This window comes from Mytilus edulis, chromosome 1, assembly GCF_963676685.1.
Source record: "Mytilus edulis chromosome 1, xbMytEdul2.2, whole genome shotgun sequence".
In the NCBI taxonomy this organism is placed as follows: Eukaryota; Metazoa; Mollusca; class Bivalvia; order Mytilida; family Mytilidae; genus Mytilus; species Mytilus edulis.
The window spans coordinates 68,258,724-68,285,461 of NC_092344.1; the positions used below are offsets into that span (position 1 = coordinate 68,258,724).

The 26,738-nt window shown below is 31.7% G+C and overlaps 1 protein-coding gene across 4 annotated transcripts in view; it reads left to right on the plus strand.

The window, feature by feature from the left end:
• The window catches only part of LOC139487853 (receptor-type tyrosine-protein phosphatase mu-like), a 317,750-nt gene that overhangs the window by 37,816 nt on the left and 253,196 nt on the right, over positions 1 to 26,738 (plus strand). The window contains exons 1-2 of one of the 4 annotated variants that reach the window (XM_071273033.1): positions 17,716 to 17,797; positions 20,010 to 20,076. The exons of 2 other annotated variants lie outside the window; for them this stretch is intronic. In XM_071273033.1, the coding sequence (XP_071129134.1) occupies positions 17,792 to 17,797; positions 20,010 to 20,076 (73 nt within the window). In that variant the 5' untranslated portion in view covers positions 17,716 to 17,791. Of the gene's footprint in view, positions 1 to 17,715; positions 17,798 to 20,009; positions 20,077 to 26,738 lie in introns of those variants that run through there. One more of the 4 variants, XM_071273046.1, reaches the window with a different exon arrangement.

Below are 26,738 nucleotides of genomic sequence, written 5' to 3' on the forward strand. Positions count from 1 at the left end.
TTTACGCACTCACTTGATCGAAAATAAGGAATCATTTGTATTCCCACTGAATATGAAATTTATTTGACATCATCTTAAAATGAAATTTAAATATTTGCAAGATAATACTCAGTTCAAGCAGCTTTCAAGTAACATTGTGTTCTCGTTAAAAGAACAAATAAATACAATTTGAATTGCAGTGTGTGTTTAAAAGTGTCAGCTCGATGCTTAATCAAGGGTATTCTTTTACGGCGAAGGTACACTATTGAAATATGTAATTTTTACATATTTTATATAAATTAACATTCGAGTTATTACATTTGTATTCTACTTGCGAAAAAAAAACCCAGTTATTTTTAAATGCTGCCACACATGTATAGTATGAGCTTGATGTTAGGTTAACACAACTAATGCAGTAAATGTTTCGACTTTTTATACTATGTTGCTGGCTACTCACACAATGGAACTCCCTAAAATCGAAGGAATTTAGAAAAAAAAACGTCTTCAAACTAATAAACTAATTTTCCAATTTTTACTAAGTGGAGTTGTGACCAACTATGACTTTAGAATAACCCTTGCTGCTTGAGATAGACAAGATCATATGCGCTTAATTAAGGGCTAATTACAAGACATATGTATCAGTCTATGGAAGAAGCGAATCGATAAAAACGTTTCTTATATCACATAGCGATATTGTCTAATATGAATTGTAAATATGCAGACATTCCATGCGGAAAATATTGTTTTCGTCAACGAAACATAAAGAAAATACGAAATTTAAAACTTAATGTTCAAATATAAACAACAATTAAGTCTAAATATACATTCAGAAATTAGTTAAAAGCAAAAGTTTATGTACGTGTATAATTTGTAGTGCTGTGTTTTTCTTATGTACACAAATAAACAAATGCTATAAATTCTAATATCAATGCGATACTTTTAAAATATCATAGCGGTGATTTTGTTATGTCAATAGTTGTACAAATTAGTATCAATATTAACCTGTTGTACATATATTTGGACAATTTCATCTGTTATGTCTGTTTTGGTCACGTATCGTTGTATATATAATGGAATTTGATGCGATTGTCGTACAAGTGAAAAGTTAGCGCTATAAAACCCGGTTCAATCCACCATTTTCAAAATTTGAAAAATGCCTCTACCAAGTCAGAAATATGACAGTTGTTGTCCATTCGCTTGGTGTGTTTTATCATTTTATTTTTGACATTTGATTAGGGACTTTCCTTTTTGAATTTTCATCGGAGTTCAGTATTTTTGTGATTGTACTTTTTAGTAGTATTGTATGTTAATAAGCAGTTTTAAAGCCATTGCTTAAGTTCAAATTGTTTTTGGTAACATCTTTCAAATCTCTTAATTGGTTTTGGAAGCAAAACAAATCTAACAAGAATGTGTACACGGATGCCCCACTCGCAATATCATTTTTCATGTTCAGTGAACCGTGAAGTTTGGATCAAAACCTTAATTTGGCATTAAAATTAGACAGATCATATCATAGAGAACATGTGTACTAAGTTTCAAGTCGACTGGACTTCAACTTCATCAAAAACTACCTAGACCAAAAACTTTAACCAAAAACTTTAACCTGAAATTTCGCACTATTATTTTCTATGTTCAGTGGACTGTGAAATTGGGATCAAAACTTTAATTTGGCATTAAAACATATCACTATGTTTCAAGTTGATTGGACTTCAACTTCATCAAAAGCTACCTTGACCAAAACCTTTAATCTGAAGCGGGACAGACGGACGGACCGACGAACGGACGCACACACCAGAAAACATAATGCCCTCTACTGTCGTAGGTGGGGCATAATAAAGGTTTTATAAACAATGTCGTAATTGAATATATACCTAAGTATCAACATTATTGTTAACATATATAACATCTATTAAATTTTTTAGTGAACGCAGCGAAACAATATATATATCCGATATTCTCCAAACACACGCATGGCAGACATTCTTTATTGGCAACTTGTGCCAAAGATGAATCATACTGTCCTCGTTCAGATTGATTCGACAAAATCTTACCGGTACTTTTGAATCTCGTTTTTTATACAATTTAGACCGTTGATTTTACTGTTTGAATGGTTTAACACTAGTAATGTTTCGGACAATATATAGCGTGGTGTTCGGTGTGAGCCAATGCTCCGTGTTTAAAGCCTTCTATGATCTATAAAGGTTTATTTTTTACAAATTATTACTTTGATTGAAAGTTATCTCATTCGAACTAATACACCATCTTCTTTTGCTAAATAACTGCTTTCCAGTCCTCCAAACCAGTTTGACTACTTCATTGTTTTGCATTGTACATCCATTTCAGTAGTGAACAAGGTAATACTGGATGAACGCAAGTTTTGTAGATGGTCAAAAGAACTTACCTCAGAAAAAAATCATATCTCTATACCTGAAAGTTGGGTTAATGTACCGAGATATATTTTTTCTGAGACAAGTTCGAGCATAAATGGTGCATACATGAGAGGCAATTTAACCTCAACGTAATTACTATTTTAATTTTAGTGATACAAATTAGTATACTCTGGTTTGTTGTTGTACATTAATTTATATTAATATCACTTAAATGCATATATTATTTTTATCCATTTGTATATCATTCTTTTCTGCTATTTTAGTAAAAGAACAAAGCATGGGCATGATTGACACTTTTCTGTAATAATTCGATTTATCTAATCGATTGGATTTTAGTAGGCATTCATATTTTGCCACAAAACGTTCTTCATGTGTGTTAACATATTTTTCTTCTGTACGTGTGCATAGATATTAAGGTCTTTATTTTATTGTACCCGTATACCTTTACATTTACATATAATTTATTTTCATTCTTCAAAGAAAAATTAATGAGTATTCATTGAAGAATGAATTTATAACAAGCGATAAGGATCATTGTTATTTTGCACACAAAATATATGTGTATTCATACGATCGGTTACCAGTCAAAAATGAAAGTCTAATATCTGGCAACAATACATCGCGATGTAAACTGAGAGCGTCCAAGTGGCGGGCTGATTATGTTCACAAAAAAATCGCCTTACCAAAGGGGAAATCTTTGATGTCTAACAAGAACTGTTTCCTTCTCAATATTTTTTCTATGTTGATAATAAATATATCTTCTGTTTGACAAGAGTTTTCATTCATCAGCATCTGTACATTTTCATTTGTTTGAAATATTCATTTTACCATTTGAATATTCATTGTCAAGCGTAATTGGGAACCGGATTGTTTGAATGAATGCTTTTTTCCCCCTTATAAGTTATGATATTTTTTGTCTATTTCGATATTACCTATGTAAATACATGCTATAGCAGTGTGACTATTTAAAGTAGTCGTATTTAAAATCCGCTATTGAATAATCACTTCAAATAAAATTAGTCGAAAAACCATATGATCGAAAACAATGGACTAAGCAGGTTGTTAAGACTGCCAACTGTCAATAGGGTCAAGCATCATTTTCAAAATGATTAGTTCAAGTAAGCGTTAATTTTGTTACAGGTACATAATTTTAGTGATATGGGGCCTTCAACATTTAACCGGTCATGAAATGTTTGTGAATTATGTTTCCGGTTTTCTTGACATGCATTATGACGTGTTATTGTGTTCGTTTTATGTGAGATAACTTTCACAGTTATATTTGAAAAATATCGCATTCATAAATGTTTGATATTAGAAACACATCGCTATGATATAAGACAAATACGCGTTGATATAATAAAATATAGCAGTATATTTGACTTATAGGTGATTTTGGCTTATCAAACAATTAAATTCATCTCATTTCCATTCCACTGAATTTGCTACATGATATTTATTGAATGTGTACATCTACAAATGATAAATCGTGCATTTATGTATCATTTAATCAACAATTCAATTTTCTCGTATTAATACACCTTGCTTGATATTGTATAACACAATTCATGTAAATTATACAGCAGGCGTATGTCGTGTTAAATGTCACCCTGTTTTAAGAAAAGAGTCATTACTTTATACTGTGAAATATTCCTTTCTTCATACAAATGTTAATATTCGTCTGAAATTTCCCACAATGCAACTCGTTGATGTGAGAAAATCGCTATTTGATATAAGAAAGATTTATCGTTTCGCTTCTTCCATAGACTGTGTTTTGTATTTACCTGACAAACAAATTAGGCCACTCTGTTCATACAAATTGGAATTCGGTGTTGTAGATTGTAGTACAGGAAACTTTGGTTTGAATTGTTCCGAGACGTGTGATGGCTGTATAGTTGATGAATGTAATCATATCAACGGAATCTGCAAAATTGACAGTATTTGTAAACCTGGCTATGTCTATGGAAAATATTGTAATGAAAGTAAGTTTGACTAGTTTTATCTGTTGATGAATAAGTCCATTACAATGTATGTGTTATTTATATTTTGTATCCATGTCCTTGCGTCTGCGTGATCATTCCTTCGGAAGTTTGCCGTCCGTTTTTCGTTTCGTTATAACTTTTCACTTTTGTTTAAAGATCCCTTTCCATGAGTTGACGGTAAAACCAGATTAAGCCCATCATTTTCTTTGATAAATGTCTATACCATGTCAGTTATATGACAATTATTTTTCACATGCATATGGTTCATTGATTTATGGCGCTTACTTATGTCAGTGTTACGGCCTCACCCATTTATTAGTTTGCCTTGCAGTTTAACTTTTTTGTTACACTTTATAAAGACCAACCTTTTTACCAAGGTTTCACGGAGCCAAGTACATGATAAGTGTATATTTAATATTGTTAAAATCCTTTTCAACTAGATAAGATTGTTCATAAACATGATAATGAATCAACTATTTTGTTGTCTAATCAGGGGTTTTTAATTCCCTAATATGTATTATCTGCATCTGTATATTAAAAACAAATACAAATTTTGTTATCACTAAACCCGTACTTTGAACTGTTTCACACTTTCTTGTCAGTCCTTTTTATTACCTCACCTGGACCGAAGGGCCAAGTGATTTTTTCTCATCACTTTGCGTCTGGCGTCCATCGTCGTCCGTCGTCGTTAACTTTTACAAAAATGTTCTCCTCTGAAACTACTGGGCCAAATTTAATCAAACTCAGCCAAATCAATATTAGGGTATCTAGTTTTAAAAATGTGTGTGGTGACCCGACCAACCAACCAAGATGGCCACCATGGCTAAAAATGGAACAAAGGGGTTATATGTAAATTGTGTCTTATAACTCTGAAACCAAAGGATTTAGAGCAAATTTGACAAGTGGTTAAATTTTCTATCAAGTCAATATATATCTGCCCTGAAATTTTCAGATGAATTGTACAACTGGTTTATGAGTTGCTGCCCCCTATTGGTATTTTTTACAGAAATTTTGCCATTTTTGGTTATTATCTTGAATATTATTATAGATAGAGATCAACTATAAACAGCAATAATGTTTAGCACAGTAAGATCTACATATTATTCAGCATGACCAAAAATGGTCAGTTGACCCATTATGGATTTATTGCCCTTTATAGTCAATTTTTAACAATTTTCATTAATTTGGTAAATTTTTGTTAATTCTTACAAAATATTTTCCTCTGCAACAGAAGGGCCAAATTTATTCTAGATAGAGAAAACTGCAAGTAGCGAGAATGCTCAGTAAAGTAAGAACTACAAACACATCCAAAAAACAAAATTTTGTCATGAATCCATTTGTGTAATTTGTTTAATGTGCACATATACCAAGGTGAGCGACACAGGCTCTTAAGAGCCTCTAGTTTTTGTACTTAAGGTAGATGGGGTGTCTAAATGATGATCCATATAATTTTTTAATAATTTGCCAAAATGTAGTTTATATCATGCTTTTAAAAAAATAATAATAAAAAGACTGGGTCACCGGGCTTATTTTCACGCTACACAGTGTTCAAAATTGACAAATTTTGTATAGAATATGCATGGAAAATTCAATTTTCTGCAATTAAGCGTAATCTACAGCATATAATTTTGAGATAACATATGAGAAGATGGCTTAATCTGAATTATCTGCCCTTGTATTTGAGTTGCCTCCCCTTATGTTGCAAAGTTGGAAATAAATTGATCAAACAAACGTTTATGTTTTTTGTAAAATACAACGTTACCATAAATATGATAAAACATGTCATTTTCTATATCGAAGTGGAAGTTCTTAAACATGAATTACCTACTACTCTAAAAATTTGCACATTCTATTAAAGATCTAGACCTTGTTTTCTGGTATTTCCAATCCAAGATGGAGAAAGACACCCTAGTTACCTTAAAGCCAAACGGTTTGAATTTTTCCTGTGTTGAATCAATAACGGTGACTAAATTTTTTTTTATCAGCGTCATATGGACATCGATGGATAATTGGAAATCAAAACAGTTGATTAACACATCTCCTAAATTCTATTTCAAAATGTGATTGTACGATCGGGCTTTCTTCATATTATGTATAACGTATTAAAATATCTTTGAACAGACATTTATAAATAAGATGTATAATTTTTGGTTCATATAGGTAGTTTATTTTACGATGACTTTTTTGTAGCGTGCGATGATTGGTATTTTGGAACTAGTTGTAATAAGATGTGTAACTGTCTTGAGAAACCATGCAACATATTTACTGGTGAATGTTCAGATGATGGCTGTAAAAAGGGATGGAAAGGTGACTCATGTGACCAAGGTAGATAAAACATTTGAAGTTTATTTTTTGTAAAGAGACCTGGCTTTTACAAATGTATAACCTGGAATGCAAGAGGCATGTTTTCGCCTACATAAGGCTCATTAGTTTATTATAAAAAACGGTTATATTTTTAAACAGGTGTGTTCACATTTTTACTGTATATACATGTGTTTTATGTGATTTATATAAAGAATGAAAATAACTTTTTTTTTAAACGTCACGTTCTGGTTAGTAGAGTATGTCCACTCACTTTATATTTGATATGTTGAACGCATTTATATCCCGTCCGTCATGTAAATTCATACGACAGATACAGTTATGTCCACTTCACACCTTGACTAACGTCCAGAACTTTACAATTGGGGTGAATGATTACTTACCCTTACGACATAAAAGTGGATTTTAGCTTTCCAGTTGTGAGCTTTCAACTTTTCTCTGGTTACATAAACGTAGCGTCTTTTAAAAAACAGGTTTAATTCTCGATTTTCTTCTGAAAATATCTTTGCTAAATAGTAAGCAATACATTTGTTTTTCCGCCGATAGATAGTGTTTGAATTTGTATCCTACAACATACAACACAGAAAACTAAGAACTCAGCAGTACTGAGCGTAACAAAAACTGGGGATGATAGATGTTAGTATGTTTCACTGTACGACATATGTTCATTTATTTTTTTTCAGAATGTGCATATGGCTATTTTGGTTTTAACTGCGCCTACCTGTGTGAGACGTGTTTTAATCAGTCATGTGACATATTTGAAGGCAATTGCAAAGTCGGTTGTAACGACGGTTATCGAGGTCGGAAGTGCGAGACGCAAGGTAACTCACACAAATAAGTTACTTGTACATGTAGGTGTATTTGGTGTAGTCGGTTATATAATTGTACATCAGTGTGAAAACAAACTTCGGCTTTAAATGGAAAGAAATCATTTCTAAAATAATTAATATTGAAAAGTATACCCAATATGTACCAATGTCATTTGTATGCATACTAAAATGTAAATGAGACACATAGCAGCAACCTGAGTTGAAAACGAAAATTAATCACCTCCTTGATTGTTAATAATCCTTTGGGTTGAATTTTAAAAATTATATATTAAGCTAGCTGTTTTTGTCACACAATTGCAAACTTTTGTATGAAATTAGTGTCTTCCATGTATTTAATCTCCAATTTAAGATAAACAGTGAAAATAAATTATCTTTTTTTCATATTCTTTGCATCATTTCGCATTTATTTGACATAATATATTGCAAAAAGGGGCATGCATAACATGTTCTACCATAATTTTTTATAACGTAGAATTGCAATCCCTTTTAGCAATACCTTGTCTCAAACTATTGCCATTTATCTATTATAATCATATCAAATAAAAGGAGATTTTTGCCTAATATGTTTGTGTTTCAATTTTCAAATTGGTTCAATTTTTTTCAGTAGTTTTATCGAATTATCTTGAAAGGCTTCGTTTTTCAAAGTCGAAACCTAAAAAATATACTATTCAACAAAAGTAACAATACACAAATTTCAATTCTTATTTATTATAACATATGATTAATAGGGAAAAAAACGGATTGAAAATACAAATATTCATAAAGTTTTAAGTTCTAATATCGTTTTTTTTTATTTTTTTTTTGGGGGGGGGGGGGGGGGGGGGAGATATACGATTTTTGAAATAACAAACCAGAAAATCAAATCGCATATTTGTCTATAATCTTGTTTTGATAAGAAAATTGCGCTTTACAAACGTAAGACCAATTGGGCAATTGTTTACCCTGACACAGTGTATCCAAATTCATAATCTTTGGAAAATATACAGCAATTTATCGTTTCTGTGTTGACTAAAATGCAGAATTGAAATTGGGAATCTGTCAAAGAGACAACAACCCGATCAAACAGCAGAAAAAAGTAGAAGGCAACCAATTGATCTTCTAGTATAACCAATGAGAAAAATTTTAGACGTTTCCATTTAGTTTAGAAAAAAAAACATAAAAAGCAAAACATAAAGCACAACCATTACTATTGAAATTTCTAAATGAGCATTAGCTATGAAATGCATGCTCTACGATTTAACTCAAGTTCTCATGTTTGATTTATAACATACTAAAACCTATATCCAAATTATAATAGTTATTAAATAAACAATGTGCAGTACAGGGGCTCGGTGATATGTATCAACGTTTCGTATGTCATTCAATCTAGAAGTCATCTAGTTAACCATCGAGGTGACCTCCGAAGACTGCCGACGGCAATTTAGAAAATATAATCATAAATATATATATAAAAATAGATAGCGAGCTCGTGCAATTGAATTTTTCTAGGTCAGTTTGATTTCATATAAATGGTTGAAATATATATTAATCGTCGTTTTACCTGTATGCTAAAAAATTTTTTGTGGATCGAATCATTCAATCAAATGTTGTACCCTTGTTTCAAATTTAATGTTGACATTTTCTTCCGTTATTAACTAAACACGCCTAATTCTTGTTCAGCGCATCTTTAGCTAAGAGGTTAAATTCAAAGTTCAATGAATACGAATTCATTAAGGACTAATTTTTAACTGGTACCTGAATAATTTATCAAAATGTTTCGTTGATAATTTTGGCTGCTAAAGGCGAATTCTTATTTCTCTATTTCACTTTCATAAATGATTGAACAAAAGCAATCATCTTTTATGTTTTAATATCTCGTAGCTAATGCACCTTTAATCGACTGACACACGTGATCACAATATTTTACAAATTATTGTATATAGTTCACAAATGATGGTAAACGACAGAGATGCCATCTCTGTCTTTCTTAACAATTACAACATACACAATGTACTTATATAATTGTTTTTTTAAATTGCGATATATATTGATTCATATTTACCTTTCCTTAGTTTCAGCAGAATCATTAACTTTGATAAAATCGAGCTTTTTCATGGGCGGATTTTCAAGCATGCTAGGTATCCTACTTATCATTGGGGTGGTCGTTTTTGCGAGAAGACGAATATTGAAAAAGCAAGGTAAGTTAACTTTAAAAAAAAACATCATACAGTTATACTATAATAATTAAGTAATAAACATTCCTTTAAGATGTTTGTTATTGGCAAGGGATGTGGTACGTTCGTCATCCACATTTTAAAATATAGGTTACAATGAAAATTAATAAATTTCAACATAAGTATAGAAAATATGAATGTATGACAGATTGATATTTTTGTCTTAGACATATGATTTTGAATAAGTTGTCAGTGGCTTTGAACTAGCTTTCAATATTTCCAAGTACTCTCAGATCTATACTGTGTGTCTTCTGCTTATATACCATGGCTTTTATGTGCTTTGTATCGATCAATGAGGTACGTTTCAATTGATCTGTTATAGGGTGTTCTTATGTTGTGCTGTCCGAATGCTATTGTTGATAACTTTTATGTCATACAATATCTGATGTAAAGTTATCTTACTGTATAACATGTATAACACTGGGTCGATAAATGGTTTATCAATTTTGAGATTATAAAGAATCTATGATTTGAACTCCCTCCGACAAGGTTGCCTTTACAAGGTTTTGACTTCTTTTTTTTTTAGTATATTTGTTATGTGTCATACAGCTTACGAAATGTTTTGGTACTTATACATGTTATACAGTTTTGGCTTTTATATATTTGGCTTTGTGTGTTTCTTTGTAAGGTAAATCCAGATATGTTGCAATCATACTAAACATTCTTAGCTTGATGATTATCAAAACACTGTTACAAGAGTTAACGTGTCTTTCATCATGTACAGATGATAATCAAGCAGGTTCCTTATTTATGTTAAAAACAATGCCTTTGCATGGATGTGAAGTTAGCAGACGTTCGTTATTTGATATTCGATATTCAATATCCAACCGGCTGCAATCAGTCGGTTGGATATTCAAATTTATTTGAAAATCATGAAAAATATAATATTTGATAACATTAAAAGCATGACTTTCACAGTTCAAAGTAGCGAAAAGATACGTAGTAAATCGTTTTATGACCCCATCACGTTGTCTTAGACTATCGTTGTCCTCGAATATAAACCCTTATCTATGCTTATGTACGTTGCATAATTGTCTTTATGATATATAGGTTTTTATCAAAAAACGATATCAAAATGTTCTTTTATATCTAATATTTCTTAAAACAAACAAAAACTGATCACTATGGAAACATTTAGATTTATATAAATAGAAATAAATATGTCAGGGAGGTCTGACCGTCATTTAAGAGCTTTGGGCTCTCCTTAAACATGGAAGACAGGAAGTATACCCGAATTCCGTTTAGTCACGTCTGTATCTACCTATTGCCTAAATGTCTGCATAATATTAGAAAGACTGAGAGATCAGGTGGCTTTCACCATTGCCCTGTGCTCTAGATCTTTGTCCACAAATTTTGATATTTAGGGCTGAAAAGTGACAATCTATGCGCGCCGTAGATATCAAAGACGACATTATTGTAGAAAATCCTTCTAATACAACCTTTATATATACAGAATCTATGATTTGATTGAATTTTGTGGACATTGAAAGACCATGGGGGGTCTCAACCTCGATTTAGCGGTCTCGGGTAGGTTTTCGCTATATATTTTGAATATCCAACTGGCACTTTGGGCGCTCCGTAAACATGGAAGACAAGAAGTGAACCCAAATTCCTCTAAGTCACGTTTGTATCTACCTTTTGACTAAATGTCTGCATAATATTAGAAAGATTGAGAGATCAGGGGGTTCTCACCAATGCCCTGTGCCCTTTGTCCTTGACAATTTATTTTTTGGCTTTCCATAAATATTACTATTTATAATTCTAAATGTTTCTAGAGTCATCGGTTTTTTTGTTTTGTTTAAAGAAATATTATATACAAAAAAACATCTTTGAAGTCGTTTTATTGACAAAAATCTATACTACACAAAGACAAATATGCAACATAGAAAAGGGTTTATATTCGAAGAGAACGAGAATTTACGACAGCTTGAAGAGGTCATTTAACGGTTTCCTACGTATCTTATCAGTCCTCTTAACTATGAAAATCAAGTTTTAATGTTATCAAGTATTTCGTTTTTTGTGATTTTCAACAAAATTTGGAATATTTAACCGACTGCCAGCAGTCGGTTGGATATTGAATATCGAACCAATACCTAACCGGCTGCTCACTTCACATACATTGCCTTTGCAACCTGTTTTTGACGTTACAATACCATAGGGAAGAGATACCAACTAGCGGTTAAGTATGTATATCATTCTTTTAATAAGCTGTCCGTCAATGCATGAACAATTATTTAAAATCTTAAACACCCTCATATAATCTGTCCTGCAGTCAATGCAGCTTATTCTATAAAGTGGTGTTATACGTAGAGTAAAGATTAAAAAAGTAGAAATTTCTAGTATTATTTTTTTGCACTTCTAAATTTCTTTTCAAATTTCATCTTTTGTGACAATAATTCTATAAAACACATTGTTTTACAGAAAGTAGGAAAAGTTTAGACAATTCACACTCAAATAGGTAAGTAAACTTAATTAACTGTTGAATTGTCAGCATCATACATGTATATCGATGTACGCATTCCCATGAAGAAGAAAAAAAAACCATCTACACAAACTTTTTCACTGAAACGAAGAATTTCAAACATAACATATTTGATCAATGAATCCTTTCAAAATATCTATTTAATTGAAACACAACACGGAACTTAGAAGGGGGTCTTGGACAAAAAATACAGACAGTTTTGCTCGTAATGGGAGAAAATCATCATAAACAATATTTATAAAAAAACACGCTTTTAACAAAACAGTTGATGGCCAAACAAAATTGTTAGCATCGACAATAAAATACTTTACAATTACATGCATTATTTTATTTGCAATAGCATTTTTATCACTTCAAAATCAGAGGGGAAAATATAACGTTGTTAAAAAGATTATAAATATTATTCCGATTGAAACTATAAGTAGCAATACCGCCTGTATTTACGCAACTATAATCAAAGACAAAAGTAGATAATAAAAAAAACTTGTAATCCTCAGCATCATGTTTAAATTGCAAAATAGAAACAATTTTCCCTGTAAATTGTAAGAACATTCACATTTTTCTGGTATAGAGCTTTATAAATAGACTTGTTCAAAATATCAATCATCGACTCATGTGAAAGAGGAACGAAAGATACCAGAGAGACAGTCAATCTCATAAATCGAAAATAAAAAAACCGTACATTCACCTTTAATGGTTTACTTTTATAAATTATTATTTGGATTGAGAGTTGTCTCATTGGCACTCACACCACATCTTCCTATATCTATTGACAACGCCATGGCTAAAAACGAAAAAGACAAACAAACAATAATACATATGACACAACAAAGAAAAGTAAAGAATAAACACGATCCCCCCGCCCCCCCCCCCCTCGTCTTGTTGCTTATGTGATAACAAATCCGGTAAAAAGTCTAATTCGGTAGGTCACATTCATGAACGGGAAGGGGATTGTAGTTACGACGTTAGGAACATATCCGATATTATTTGTGAAACGGCTATTCCATAATGGTCAAACAACTCGTGATGGCGTCCGTAAAATTCACGAAGGGATGATTTCAACTCCACCATTTGGAACTCTTGGTTTAATAGTTTCCTTGTAAGCAGCAACCCTCTATCAAAAAAAATCATGGTAGGAAATGCAAGCACGGGAATATCGTATCAATTGGGAGTTATATACCCCGTATGCAGGTGCTGCTGGAATGTTGCTACCTAGAAATGTAAAGTTCACAATTGGAAAGCAAATCATCTCTATTGAAGTAAAGTTTTATTATAAGTGATACTATAACGGGAGAAAAGCTTTGCGATCTTCAGCCTCGCTTTGTTTTTCCTCTCGTATCTTAATATCGTACAAAATGAATTTCTTACATGTCATATGTTTTAAATTTTAATGAATTGTAAATTTATAGATATATCTATATATATATATATATTGGTTGTAGTTACACTTCATAAATGAATACCCCCGGCACGACTTTTCCAATTGTTCACATTCAAGTTAAGACATACAAAAGTTAATTTAAACAACTCATGTATTTACTTTGTGCATTTACCCTTGGCAGTCGTATGTAATTTGATGGTAAAAGAAAATTTTATATATAAAGTCACTTACTAACAATGCACAATCTATCCTGTTTTCTATATTTTTCAGTAACGATCAGCATTATGATGACATCATGAGAATGGAGAGTGTATCCACATATCAGGATTTGGCGAAAGCAACAATTACTGTGTCAAGCGACTATGATCAAATTAATAATGCATATACCAATCAATTATAGATTAAAATATAATATTTGTTTATTTTTGAATGAAGACTTCATGTACGACAATTATGTCAGCTGTTAACTGTTTTGTATGAAGCCTAACACCACTCCGACTGTTTTTCAGTTTAAGGGCAAAATGATTGCTCAAACAAAAAAGAGAAATAACGCTTGAGCGACTGTAAGAAAATCATTAAACAAAATGTTGTTTCTCATTTTTCCATGAGTGATGACGTAATTGTGCACACGTTAAAGCATGTAAAACTGTGAACAATGCATTCATTCACAGTTTATCATGTTCAAATACATGTATATGTAAAGTCTAAAGACGAATTTCATAAAACTTCATGTGCAGTTAGGCAAATAAACATGACGAGTATTGCATACATTGCAAATGTATCATTTTGTACCGAATTTGTTACAAGTAAAGAATCAAAAAAATTTTAAAGTTCCCTTATAAAAACAAATCATATATGATTTACTTCTCCTCATATTGCTAAGGTGGAAAATGTGTTATTTTGAATCACTTTCAAAATTTGCCCATTTAAGCAAAGAACTCAACCGGTTGCATTGTGTACTGTAAATTTACTTTCCAAGATGCGATATTCACTTAGTCTACATTGCATTCTTGGCAGGGTATCAGCTTGTTTAATGGGCACAAAAGTTCTCTCAACATTTTTTTAATATATTTTAAGATTGTTACCACGGTATGGTAGAGATGGTAACATAAAAAAAAAAAAAATAAAAAAAAAATATCAAAAATTTTGTGCAATTGAGGCGCGCGAATTTCTGGATTAAATTTCATCAGGAACGCTCAAAGCTTTAAGACACCCAAATGATATGAACGGAGTTGTTTTAATAGCTACATGAACAAAGAGGACCTAATTTAAAAAAAAAAGATAATAGTCAACTGAAGGTAAGTTTAGTTCTATTTTTTTCAGGTTTTCCTCTTAGTGACTGTTACACGTTACATTTTGTATGATTTAATTAGTAACGCTAATTAGACAACTATTCACCGAAGTCCAAGATGACGTGAATTTTATCAGCTATAACATGCTTATGCTTTCAATAATAAAAAATAAAATGAGCAAAGTGTTTATCGTGTAAAATGCTAGTTCTTCTTTTTATTGACAAGGAGATGTAAACCTGAAAAAAAGTATTAGATTACCAACAATATGAGACGCAAAACTTTGATTCTTCAACGAAATTATTCAGCACAGAAACCGTTATGAGTCGGCACCAATTATTGTGATCTTGTTTGTACCGATTGAAAGCATTTGCAGTTCATTCTTCCAAACTCCAATTCTGAATCAAGACCTGCCACCATATATAATACCTACCAGCACCGTAGTGATATTGTTCTGTTTCTCAGCGTGCAAATAAATTACAGACTATCGTATTCAAAGATAGTTCTAAAATCTTGATCCGTTTTCCTATTGACGCAAACACATAGTAAAAGGAAACATTATATACCAGATGTAATATTAAATGAATACATGTAAGTAAGCTGTTTCAAAACAACATGTAATCTATACAAAAATTAACAGATGTAATATTTGACAAGTTTCATTAAACGGATTAATATAATAAGATAACCACATGTTTCCGATTCAGCAACTTAAAGAACATACTCCACTTATGGTTTGTTGTTGTTCTTCATTTGTCATCATCAACTAATTCAATAGATATCTACTTCTTCGATATTGACCAAAACAAAAGAGTGTTCTACGTAAGAAGCGGATTAATGTCATCAGATGATAAATCTAATGTGCTATTTAACCTATATGTATGTTTATGTCATTTGTATTTCATTTTCACATTTAGATTAATTGAGTATAACTTGTCTACTCTTAATATGTCACTCTCAAACTTCTGTTTGTTATAACATTGTTTAACAAACAATAAACCAAAGAGCAATAAGGTCTTTCAAGCTAGCGATCATAAAACCAGCGAAAATTTAATAAGAGAATCCCGTCAACTGTCTAAAAACCGAAGAATTTTAATAACATATAACTTCTTTGTTTATCCAGTAGCTATAGGAAGACGAAATGCAATAAATGTAGACAAAAGACAAAATGCACATGCATGTATCAAACTAAAGTAATTTATTACGCCATCGTTATATTTTTGAAACCCAGACATTGAATTTCTAGGAGTCCTTTTCGTTACTACTCTCAATTTTATCTTTTTTTTATTATTAGAAACTATTTTCCTTTAATAACAATATAAAATGAGTTTAAAAATTTGATGATGCTAAACTCTTGTAAAGTAAGTTTTCTTCTTTAAAAAAACCCCACTATGAATGGTGAAATTGTAAAAGTCTGTATTTTATTTTCGGTCCCAACGCCAAAGCATTTGTTCACATGACGCAAGGCTTGCCGGGATGAAATACATAGGTGGTTAAATAAGCAGATGGCCAGATTAATATGAAAAGTAAATAAAAAATACACAAGGCAAAGCTTGGACATCTTCGGTACAAATTACAGAAGATGGGCGAAAGATAACAGAGCGGCATGCATACTCATAGATAAAAATTAAACTGACAACGTCAATGTTAAAAAAGAAAATGACGCAGACAAACAATAGTACACAAAACACAACATAGAAAAATAAAGACCAGCAACACAAACCCCGTTAAAGACTGGGGGTCATCTCAGGCGCTTCGGCACATGTGGCAACCGTCAATAATTTATTGTCGGAAAACGTGTGTATACACACAAACACACAATCGCATATGGTCCAAATATTCAGTCACATGGTTCGAAACTTATCTAAGTTAATGTATGATCCGAGATATATATTGACATAGCTTACCGTTTATACACAACACTTTATTAAAATATTTGTACATGCAGTTTTAAACACGGACATTTTAAGAATAGGAATACTATGTGTATGACTATATGCTTTGCAACTATTTTTTACTTTATCAACATCTGTAATCTTATCCGTTCAAACAAGGAAGATATTTCAGTTACACCACTGTGTAACTTCGATCTATAGAAAGTGTAAACAGCAATGGGATATTTTGTTATATAATATTTAAGTACCTTTAATTGTTTTCCTACTTACCTCTGCATGTTTGCACATATATCCCTTGCTCAAATGCGTTTATATGTTTTTTTTCGTGTGCACCTCAAAACATACATCGGACCTTCTTAAAACTTAGCATAATCTTTTTCGTAACGACAAGGAGGAAATGCATTACTACTATCGAACATGTCAAGGTCAGGATTCCAGCGGTGGCGATGCTTAAACATATTGTGGCATTCCTCTGGTTTTGCTATATTGTTAAATACGGAAAAACCATGTGTGCAAAAGATATCCAGAGTGCAATATAATAGACTGTCTACGTTTTTACATGTACGCTATACATGTGATCAGTATCATTTTTAGAGTAGCCTTGTGATTTTTTAGTATGACGTCCATTGGTGGCCTTCGCCTACTGTTGCTTTATGGTCGGGTTGTTGTCTCTTTGACACATTCCCCATTGTCATTCTCAATTTTACAATTTTACACATAAGACATAAATAAGGATCGTATGTCCTGTTGAACAACAGTAAACCATTGACATCATATTTTATGAATTATTTTAAACACTTTTCTTCACATTAAAAACCTATAATATTTAAATGACTCGTACATTTGAACTGGGTATGCCTCACTGCTTTAGTTTAACATAATTGTTAAAATGTCGCATCATTATGAATTTTGTATACCTGACTGCTTTTAAATATACCTATGAATTGTGATTTGGGTTTTTATATATCCAGTATGACTTGTACTTCCTGGTTAACAGTGAAGACACGACTATGGTGTTCTAGTTCTATGAAATGAAGGTACGTCATTTTATTCTCTTTGTATAACAAAAAAAGTAATGTACATGTAGTACATTTTTATAACAGGACACAGACTGTACTGCAGGTTCTAACCTTATACATGTTTTCTTCATAAGTCTGATTTTACTTTTGATTTTTCTATTTGAATAAAATTGTTATATGATCATTATACATGATAAATGCAGCATAGGGTTTCTTTCGTGTCGACTAAAGTGTATTTGATACACGTAGTTACAAAATATAGTATACACGTATGTACTACACAACTGTTACATTATTTGAATATCTATATTCATGTTCATTAGCATTATCACTCCTTCTCGTTAAAACTGATAATGGAAATGGGGAATGTGTCAAAGAGACAACAACCCAACCATAGAACAGACAACAGCAGAAGGTCACAAATAGGTCTTCAATGCAGCTAGAAATTCCCGCACCCGGAAGCTTCCTTCAGCTGGCCCCTTAACAAATATATTATACTAGTTCAGTGATAATGAACGCCATACTAAACTCCAAATTAAACACAAGAAACTAAAATAAAAAAATAATACAAGACTAACAAAGGCTAGAGGCTCCTGACTTGGGATAGGCGCAAAAATGCGGCGGGGTTTAACATGTTTATGAGATCTCAACCCTCCCCCTATACCTCTAGCCAACGTAGAAAGTAAACGCATAACGATACGCACATTACAATTTAGTTCAATAATACATAGATACTAACAGATCTAAACAGCTGGTTTTAGAATAAAAGTGTTTAGTTTCGATGCAAAGACATTATAAGTGAATCAATATAATAGCCAAAATATGTACTCGTTGAATATTTACAAACTAGTACTAGTACTTGTTTGTTTCGGAGTTAAGAATTCGCTGAACTAGTATATATCATTGTTTAGAAGCAAGCTAAAGCCCGCCTCCAGGTTTGGATTTTCTCGCTGTGTACGTAGTTGGCCTTCATATTCATAATTTGTCCTTCCGTCCACTCTTAATCTCGCTATTATTTTACTCCTAAATTGGTTTTGCATCCTTAGCATGATTTATCAATATTGACCGCAATGATCTAGTTAAATTTAACGAGAGTTATTTCAATTTTCACATTTTACACAAGAGCCTATGAACTCATTAACTGTCAATCATAGAGACCTAATGTCTGTTGATATGTTCTATGGTCTATAAAAAATATCGTCAAGGTCAAATAAGTTTAGAACTTTGCACATTATTGCTATTACCCAAACAACATATCAGTAAACGGTAAACAAAACATGCAAAATAGTTGGTTACGACATGTCGGAATATTTGTACATTCTGGTCGACATGCTTGGTTTTGTTTTATACGATAGAATTCTCTCAACCACCGGGTCGATGCCCCTGCTGGTGGAGTTGTAATTCCTCGAGGGTATCACCAGCCTAGTAGGCAGCACTTCTGTGCTGACATGAATTATCATTGATATAGTCATATTTATAAATTAACTGTTAACTTTTATTTTGAATTTTTGGAAAACTAAGGCTTTTATACCTCAGAGTAAATTACCTAAGCAAAATTTGACAAAACTTTTAGAAATTTTGGTCCTTAATGCTCTTCAACATCGTACTTTATTTTGACTTTTTTGACTTTTTTGGATTCGAGCGATTCTGATGAGTCTTTTGTAGACGAAACGAGCGTCTTGAACCCATTCTGTGAATATATCAGTCTGTTATCAAAACCTTTATCTTGTCAGAGGTGTGTCTCGTAACATTAGGCAAACTCAGCTGATTTTGTCCAGTCGAATTAAAGTTATTATCAAAATCGTAACAATGTCATGCGTCTGTACACAGTTTGGCTACTGTCTGATCTCTGTCGGACCGCATTCGTGAAAATTGGAATGCTCTTGAGAGACATTCGATCGCTTTCTATATGGACAAAATATCAAATCGGACTAGAATCATTTCTTTTCGATAGATTAGAGTTCTGTCTCTGTGTGACACGGAAGAAATTAAACATTTCAATGAGTTAACACATTTTATAGAGTTTGTTATGTTTCCTTTTTTGTTTTGTTTGAGTTGTGCGATTTTGAAAAAGTGATGAAAGTTGTTTAGCAAAATGTTGATGAATCATGTCAAACGTTCACATAAATTAAAAATAAATAGTCATTGTAACACTCTAGATACATTTTTTTTCAAATAATTTTCAAAGTGATTACTATATATAATTATACTAAATCAATTTTCATTTCAGATGTGTTTAAAGCTTATACTTCTTTCAATTATCATTGAGACCTTCGTTGTGATAGTAGCAGCGCAAAGTAAGTAATACTATAAAAAATATATAAACCATTACATATGAAAATGTATCATCAAAGGGTATTACATGAATGTACAGTCAAACTAATAATATTATGTCTTTCTCGCTTTATCAGTTATATAATATCATCCCCTTATCACAATCTGACTAAACATCAAGTCTACTGAACTAAATGAACTAAACTTATGTATTACTGGTATATTATTTTAAAGTCAGTGATTTCGTTACCACAAAATCCTTAAAATTCTTCCCTTATTCCATAGATACAGATGTTTTGTTCACGTTATCAGTGTTTTTATAAACTGCTTAACACAAATGTATGATGCAAGCACACAGTGTTTTGTTTCGCATATTTTTGTCATATTTTCACAACTAATTTTGTTCTATTTAAAAATTATCGTCGATGAATTGATTTGACAGATCAATTTTCCAGTATACTGATTGCTATTGTTAATCCAAAAGACATAAATTGAATTAATAGTTATCCCACTCGGACTTGGTGTGTCAGTGTAAGATCACCCCGATGGCCGAATGCCAGAGGGTGATCTAACACTGACACACCAAGTCCGAGTGGGATAACTATTTTACATCCCAGGTGTTTTAGATTAGACGAAAAACTATTTACAATTCATAAAATCTAGTTTAGAACGCCACACAACCATTATAGTATACTTTATATATTACTATATGATGTATAAACTTTATGACCCCCTAACACGATGAGTAGATATCAAACATTGTCAACTCGCCCCACTTGCCAATCGGACTATACTATATTGCTTCTTTATAAAAAAAAATCGGCCGACTCTTGTTTACCGACTCGCCCCACTTTTAAAAAAGTGTAAAATCAAATTGAACAATCAGTCTGACAACTTACTTATTAACGAAAAGGTTTAAACCCCACTTAATAAAGGTCTGCCTACTCGCCCCGCTTATAAAAATATCTTCCTCCCTTTTAAGAATGTTAAATTACTGTTAGTTCGTATCCAGTCGTCCTGGTGTAGTGGTAAGTGTCGTGGCTTTGTGAGAGCTGAATGAAGCACAGCCGGACATAGATGTTGTTTACATTCCTCCGATGTGATTTTGCTGTTTTCAGTGTATAAATGGACTTATTTTCATATTGAAAGGTATTTTCAAACATTGTTTAACTTCCGTTTATGAATACGAGTATTTATTAACACTTTATTTAACATTTAAACCCCTTACACCGGTGATTTAGTCGTTTGGTGAAAGGGGGTGGAGCGGTGCACTCGTCTGTTTAGGGGTGAACTTGCTTTCGAAAAACCAAAATGACCGGCGGAAATGAATATTTTGGAAAAGGACCGCAAGGATTTGGGAAAGGGCCGGAGAAAGTTCCTAAGAGTAAAGAAAATTATGTCCTGGAGATAAAAAGATATTCGAGAGACTGTACCATTCGTGTTATCGGAATATCAACAGAAAATATGCAAGCAATTTCGGTGATAAGGGCAATTGAGCATGTCACAGGTTTGAACTCTGTGCTTGCTGTGGTTAAGGATGATACATCTTCGTACGATGTTACGCTTGACTCGAAGTCTAATGCAACAAAAATACTTAGTGGAGTTGAGATTTTAGACAAAGATTACGAATGTTCGTTAATGTACTCAAATACGACAGTTGTGTCTTTCATGTACATACCAGCATTCATTGATGATGACGATATTATAGCCATGTTAAGAGATAGGGGAATTAAAATCGTTTCACCACTATTCAGAAGAGTTGTACCGGGTACGCAGGTAGCCGATGGAACGCGTTTTGTCAAATGTGTTTTTCCACCTCATATAATTGCACTTCCATGGAGTATGCCTTTTAAGGTTGGTAAAAACACAAAGTATTATAAATGTGTTCACAATAACCAGACAAAGGTATGTTCTGAATGCTTTTCACCTGAACATATTCACAAAAACTGTCCTTACATTATTTGTAGTGGTTGTGGAGCAGAGGGTCATGTTGCGAGAAGGTGTCGTGCAGCAAAGTGTGAACATTGTCATGAACTACCGTTGAATTGTAAATGTCAGAAGGGAGACAATTTGAAAACGCGACCGCAGCCAATCATTGCTAAGTGCAATGTTTGTGATAAAATCGTGTGCAGTTGCGTGAATGAGGTAAACAATGTGGAAGTCTCGGGAGTTAAAGATACGAGTACTTCGCAAGAAGAAACCAATAATGAAGTGTCAGAACAAACCGAGGTAAAAAGTGTTGATGTACCAGAAAGTGAAGGTCTTGTCGATGATATTGATAAAAACAAAAATGAATTGATTATTGAAGCTGTCGTGCACGTGGAGAATATTGTACAGCATGAGACAAGAAAGAGAAAAATTGCTAATTCGGACGATAATTATTCCGAATCAGATGAAAATATTGATGTAGACGTGAAAGATGATGATGAAGTTGATATCTCTGTTCCTAGTGTTAGTGCCGTTGAAGAAGAGAAAAAAGATGAAAAAACTGGCAAAAAAGTTAAACGTAACGGAGATAGCACTCTTCTAAGTGAAGAAGTTGTAAATGAAGATTTAAAATTTGGGGATTTTGATCCCGATCATTGGGAAAAACGAAACGACACCCTTTGTGATGTTACTTTAAACAACGCAGAGGGTGGTAGTGTAGTGGTGATGGTGATGATGACTCCTCTATCTGTGTTGATGAAAACATGGATGAAGGAGGTGACACAAACGAAGAGGTTGATGTTTTTTCCCTCTCTGCTAAAGAGCTTAGGAAATATAAAAAGCAACAACGAAGGCTTACAAGAAGGTCTTCGTTGAATCCTAAACCTAATGTTAATGCTAGTAGACGCTCTCAGGTGTCTAAAAATAAAAAGAAAAATGGATAACAAATTTTATTATTTTATTTGTATTATGATGGTGCTGATTTGTTCGTTTAATTGTATTGGTTTAAAAAATGTGAATAATTTTCAAAATTTTGTATCTGTTTTATATGATAGAAGGGCTACTTTTGCTTTGATGCAAGAGACTTTTTGGGATAAATCATATGTTGATGGAATACAAAATATGTATGAAGGGAAAATATATGAATGTAATGGTTATAATAGTAGGCAAGGTGTTGCTATTATGGTTGCCAATAGTGTAAAAGATAAAACAAAATTAGTATATAAAGATGATGAAGGAAGGTTTATACATGTTTCATATGAAACGGATGGTCAAATTTTTAATTTTGTATCTGTTTATGCACCTAATAATTGTATAGAAAGAGCAAGATATTTTAAGTTTGTTAACAGTTATATTGAAAATTTACAAAATGTTATAATAGGTGGAGATTTTAATACAACTCTGTCAAACTTAGACATAGGAGGTAAATCTAAACATTGTATTGATGAGGCATATAGAGAGTTAAATAAAACTATGTGTAATTGTAATATATATGATGTGTTGAGAGAGCAAGAAATGAATGTAAAAAAATATTTTCTTGGAAAAGAATATGTAATAATATATTGCAGCAGAGTAGAATAGACTATTTTCTAATTAGTAAATCCTTATCACCAAATGTACAAAATGTGTATTATAATGAAACAAGCTTTAGTGATCATACATATGTTTTTATGAATTCTAACTTCTGTGTTGTTGAACGAGGCCCTGGAATATGGGTGCTAAATAATACTGTATTGTCAAATGTAAATTATGTAAAAAGAGTTAAAGAGATTATAGTTGAATCTATGAATTGCTCTTTGTATGACAGTGAACCACTTATTTGGTGGGATAATTTGAAATATCGAATCAAGAGATATTCTCAAGTTTTTTCTTCAGATTTAGTTAAAGAAAAGAAAAGAGAACTTTTTTAAATACAAAATAAAATACAAAGATTATGTGCTTTACAAGCAAGTGGTATAGATATAGATGTAACTAGATTAGAAACATTGAAATTAGATCTTAGTAAATATGAATTAGAAAAATGTAAAGGTGCTATTTTACGATCTAAAGCCACATGGGCTACAGAGGGTGACAAAAATACAAAATATTTTCTAAACTTAGAAAAGTATAGACAGGAAAGTAATTCTGTGAAAGAATTGTATAATGAAAATGATGAAATTGTAAATGATACTGATGGAATTTTAGATATTGAATATAATTTTTACAAAGAGTTGTACTCTTGTGTTGAGATAGAAACTGATAAACTATGTGAATTTTTACAACATGTTGATAAAAAGGTTGATGACGATGATAAAGAGATTTGTGATTCAGATATAACATTTAATGAAATTACTGAGGCCTTATCATCGATGTCTAAGAATAAGAGCCCTGGCTCAGATGGTCTTACTACAGAATTTTATTGTACATTTTATGATTCACTTAGAGAGATATTATATAAAGTTTTTAATGCTGTTTATGATGAAGGTATTTTATCAAGATCAATGAGATCTGGTGTTATCAGTCTAATTTTTAAGAAAAAAGGCGATAGAAGAGGTATTAAAAATTATAGACCTATTTCATTACTGCAAGTTGATTACAAAATTTTAGCTCGTGTCATGGCAAATAGATTCAAAAAAGTATTTCCAAAAATAGTGTCTGAAAATCAAACATGTTGTATAGTAGGAAGAGATATTTCTAATAGTATTGCAAATGTACGAGATATTATAACTTTAGTAGAAAATGATGATATAGAGGGATATATTGTAAAAGCTGACCAAGAAAAAGCCTTTGATAGGCTTAGTCATGAGTATATGTTAAGTGTATTAAAGAAATTTGGTTTTGGTGAAAGTTTTATTAAATGGATTACAATTTTTTATAATGAAATAAATAGCTCTGTAAAATGTAATGGTTTTTTAACCAAGTATTTTTCTATCAAGAATGGAATAAGACAAGGCTGTCCAATTAGTGCTCTGTTATATGTTTTGGCAGCTGAGCCTTTACAATGTATGATTACCAATAATTGTAATATTTCAGGAATCAATATTCCAATGTCAGTAAAAGTGTGTAAAATGTTTCAACATGCTGATGATACTACTGTTACTGTATCTGATAAGAAGTCAATTGATGAAGTATTTAATGTTTTTGAATTGTATGGTAAATGCTCTGGTGCTAAAATAAATAGGCAAAAGTCAGAAATAATGCGTATTGGGAAAGGTTGTATGACAGAAAATGACCAAAATTGTCATGGTCTCAAAATTTGTGAAAATGAAATTTTGTTATTAGGTGTTTATATTGGCAAAAATGAACATGTATGTAATGAATTGAATTGGAGGGGAAAACTAAATAAAATTAAGATGTTATTAAATATGTGGATACAAAGAAAATTGACAATACATGGTAGAGTAAATGTAATAACCTCTCTGTTAATGTCTAGATTGTGGTATAATTTATTTGTTACTTCTATGCCTGAATGGGCTATTGAAGAAATGAAGAGACTATGTGTTAATTTTGTGTGGAATGGTGGTGCACATCTTGTACAGTATAATACTATTATTTGTGATAAAAATAAAGGTGGTTTACAACTGCCTGATATTAAATCAAAACTTTGTGCTTTTAGATTGGAGTTTTTAGCCAGATTTTTAAATGAAGATTATAATGTAATATGGAAAGACATTTTTAGGTATTTTATTTCCAAAATATTGAATATGAAATTAGCAGAAGACATTATATTCATGTCATTAAAAGATAAATATTTGTCTTGTATTCCTGTGATATACAAAGAAATGTTAAAATCATTTTGCTTTATTCGAGAAAATGTGTCCTTTGATTATACAGTTGAAAATATTTATAATCAACCGTTATTTTGTAATTCAGAAATTTTGATATATGGGAAAACGATTTTATGCAATGATTTTATAGAGGCTGGAATAATTCAGTTGAAAGACATTTGTTATGAGGTGAAACCTGTTTTTTTTTTACCTCAAAACGCTATTGTAGAAATTGTTGCTGAAGGGAATGATGAATATGATATAGATAGTATTATAAAACGTTATAGATCACTTCAGTCTGCTCTACCAGAATTGTGGACTAAAACTGTAGGGACTGAGGTGTATCATAGAACAAACAATAGAAACATTGATATTAATTTGAATATGAATTGTAAACTTGTTGATTTTAAGATGTGTTCATCAAAACAGTTATATTGTCTTGTTATAGATAAATTGTGTCAGAAACCAAAATCTGTTGACAAATGGATAAATATCTTTCAAGAGGATGAAAGTATTATGCATAAAGTATGGAAGATAGTTAATATGTTTTGGAAACCGTCATTAATGACGGAGCTTGATTTTAAAATAGCCCACTGTTGTATATTTACAAATGAACGTTTATTAAAAATGAAGTTGGTAGATAATGATTTGTGTGATATTTGTTGTAATGAAATAGAAGATATTATGCATTTGTTTATAAAGTGTTCTGAATTATATGACTTTCATCAGTATTTGATTACAAAAGTAGAGTTATTGTTAGATACTTGTGATTCAGATCAAGTGAATTCTGTTGTATATGAACAAATATTTATGCTCGGTTTAACTGTAACAATCAATGGTGTGAATTTAAGTTTTGTTAACTTTATGTTATCAGTTGCACGATACTGTATATTTAGAAGAATAAATCTAGTAAAAAATAATGTGAAGAATATTGATATTTTAAGATTTTTTCAATACACATTGAGGCATTATGTGACTTATTTTAATGAATATTTGTGTCAAATGAAGAATAT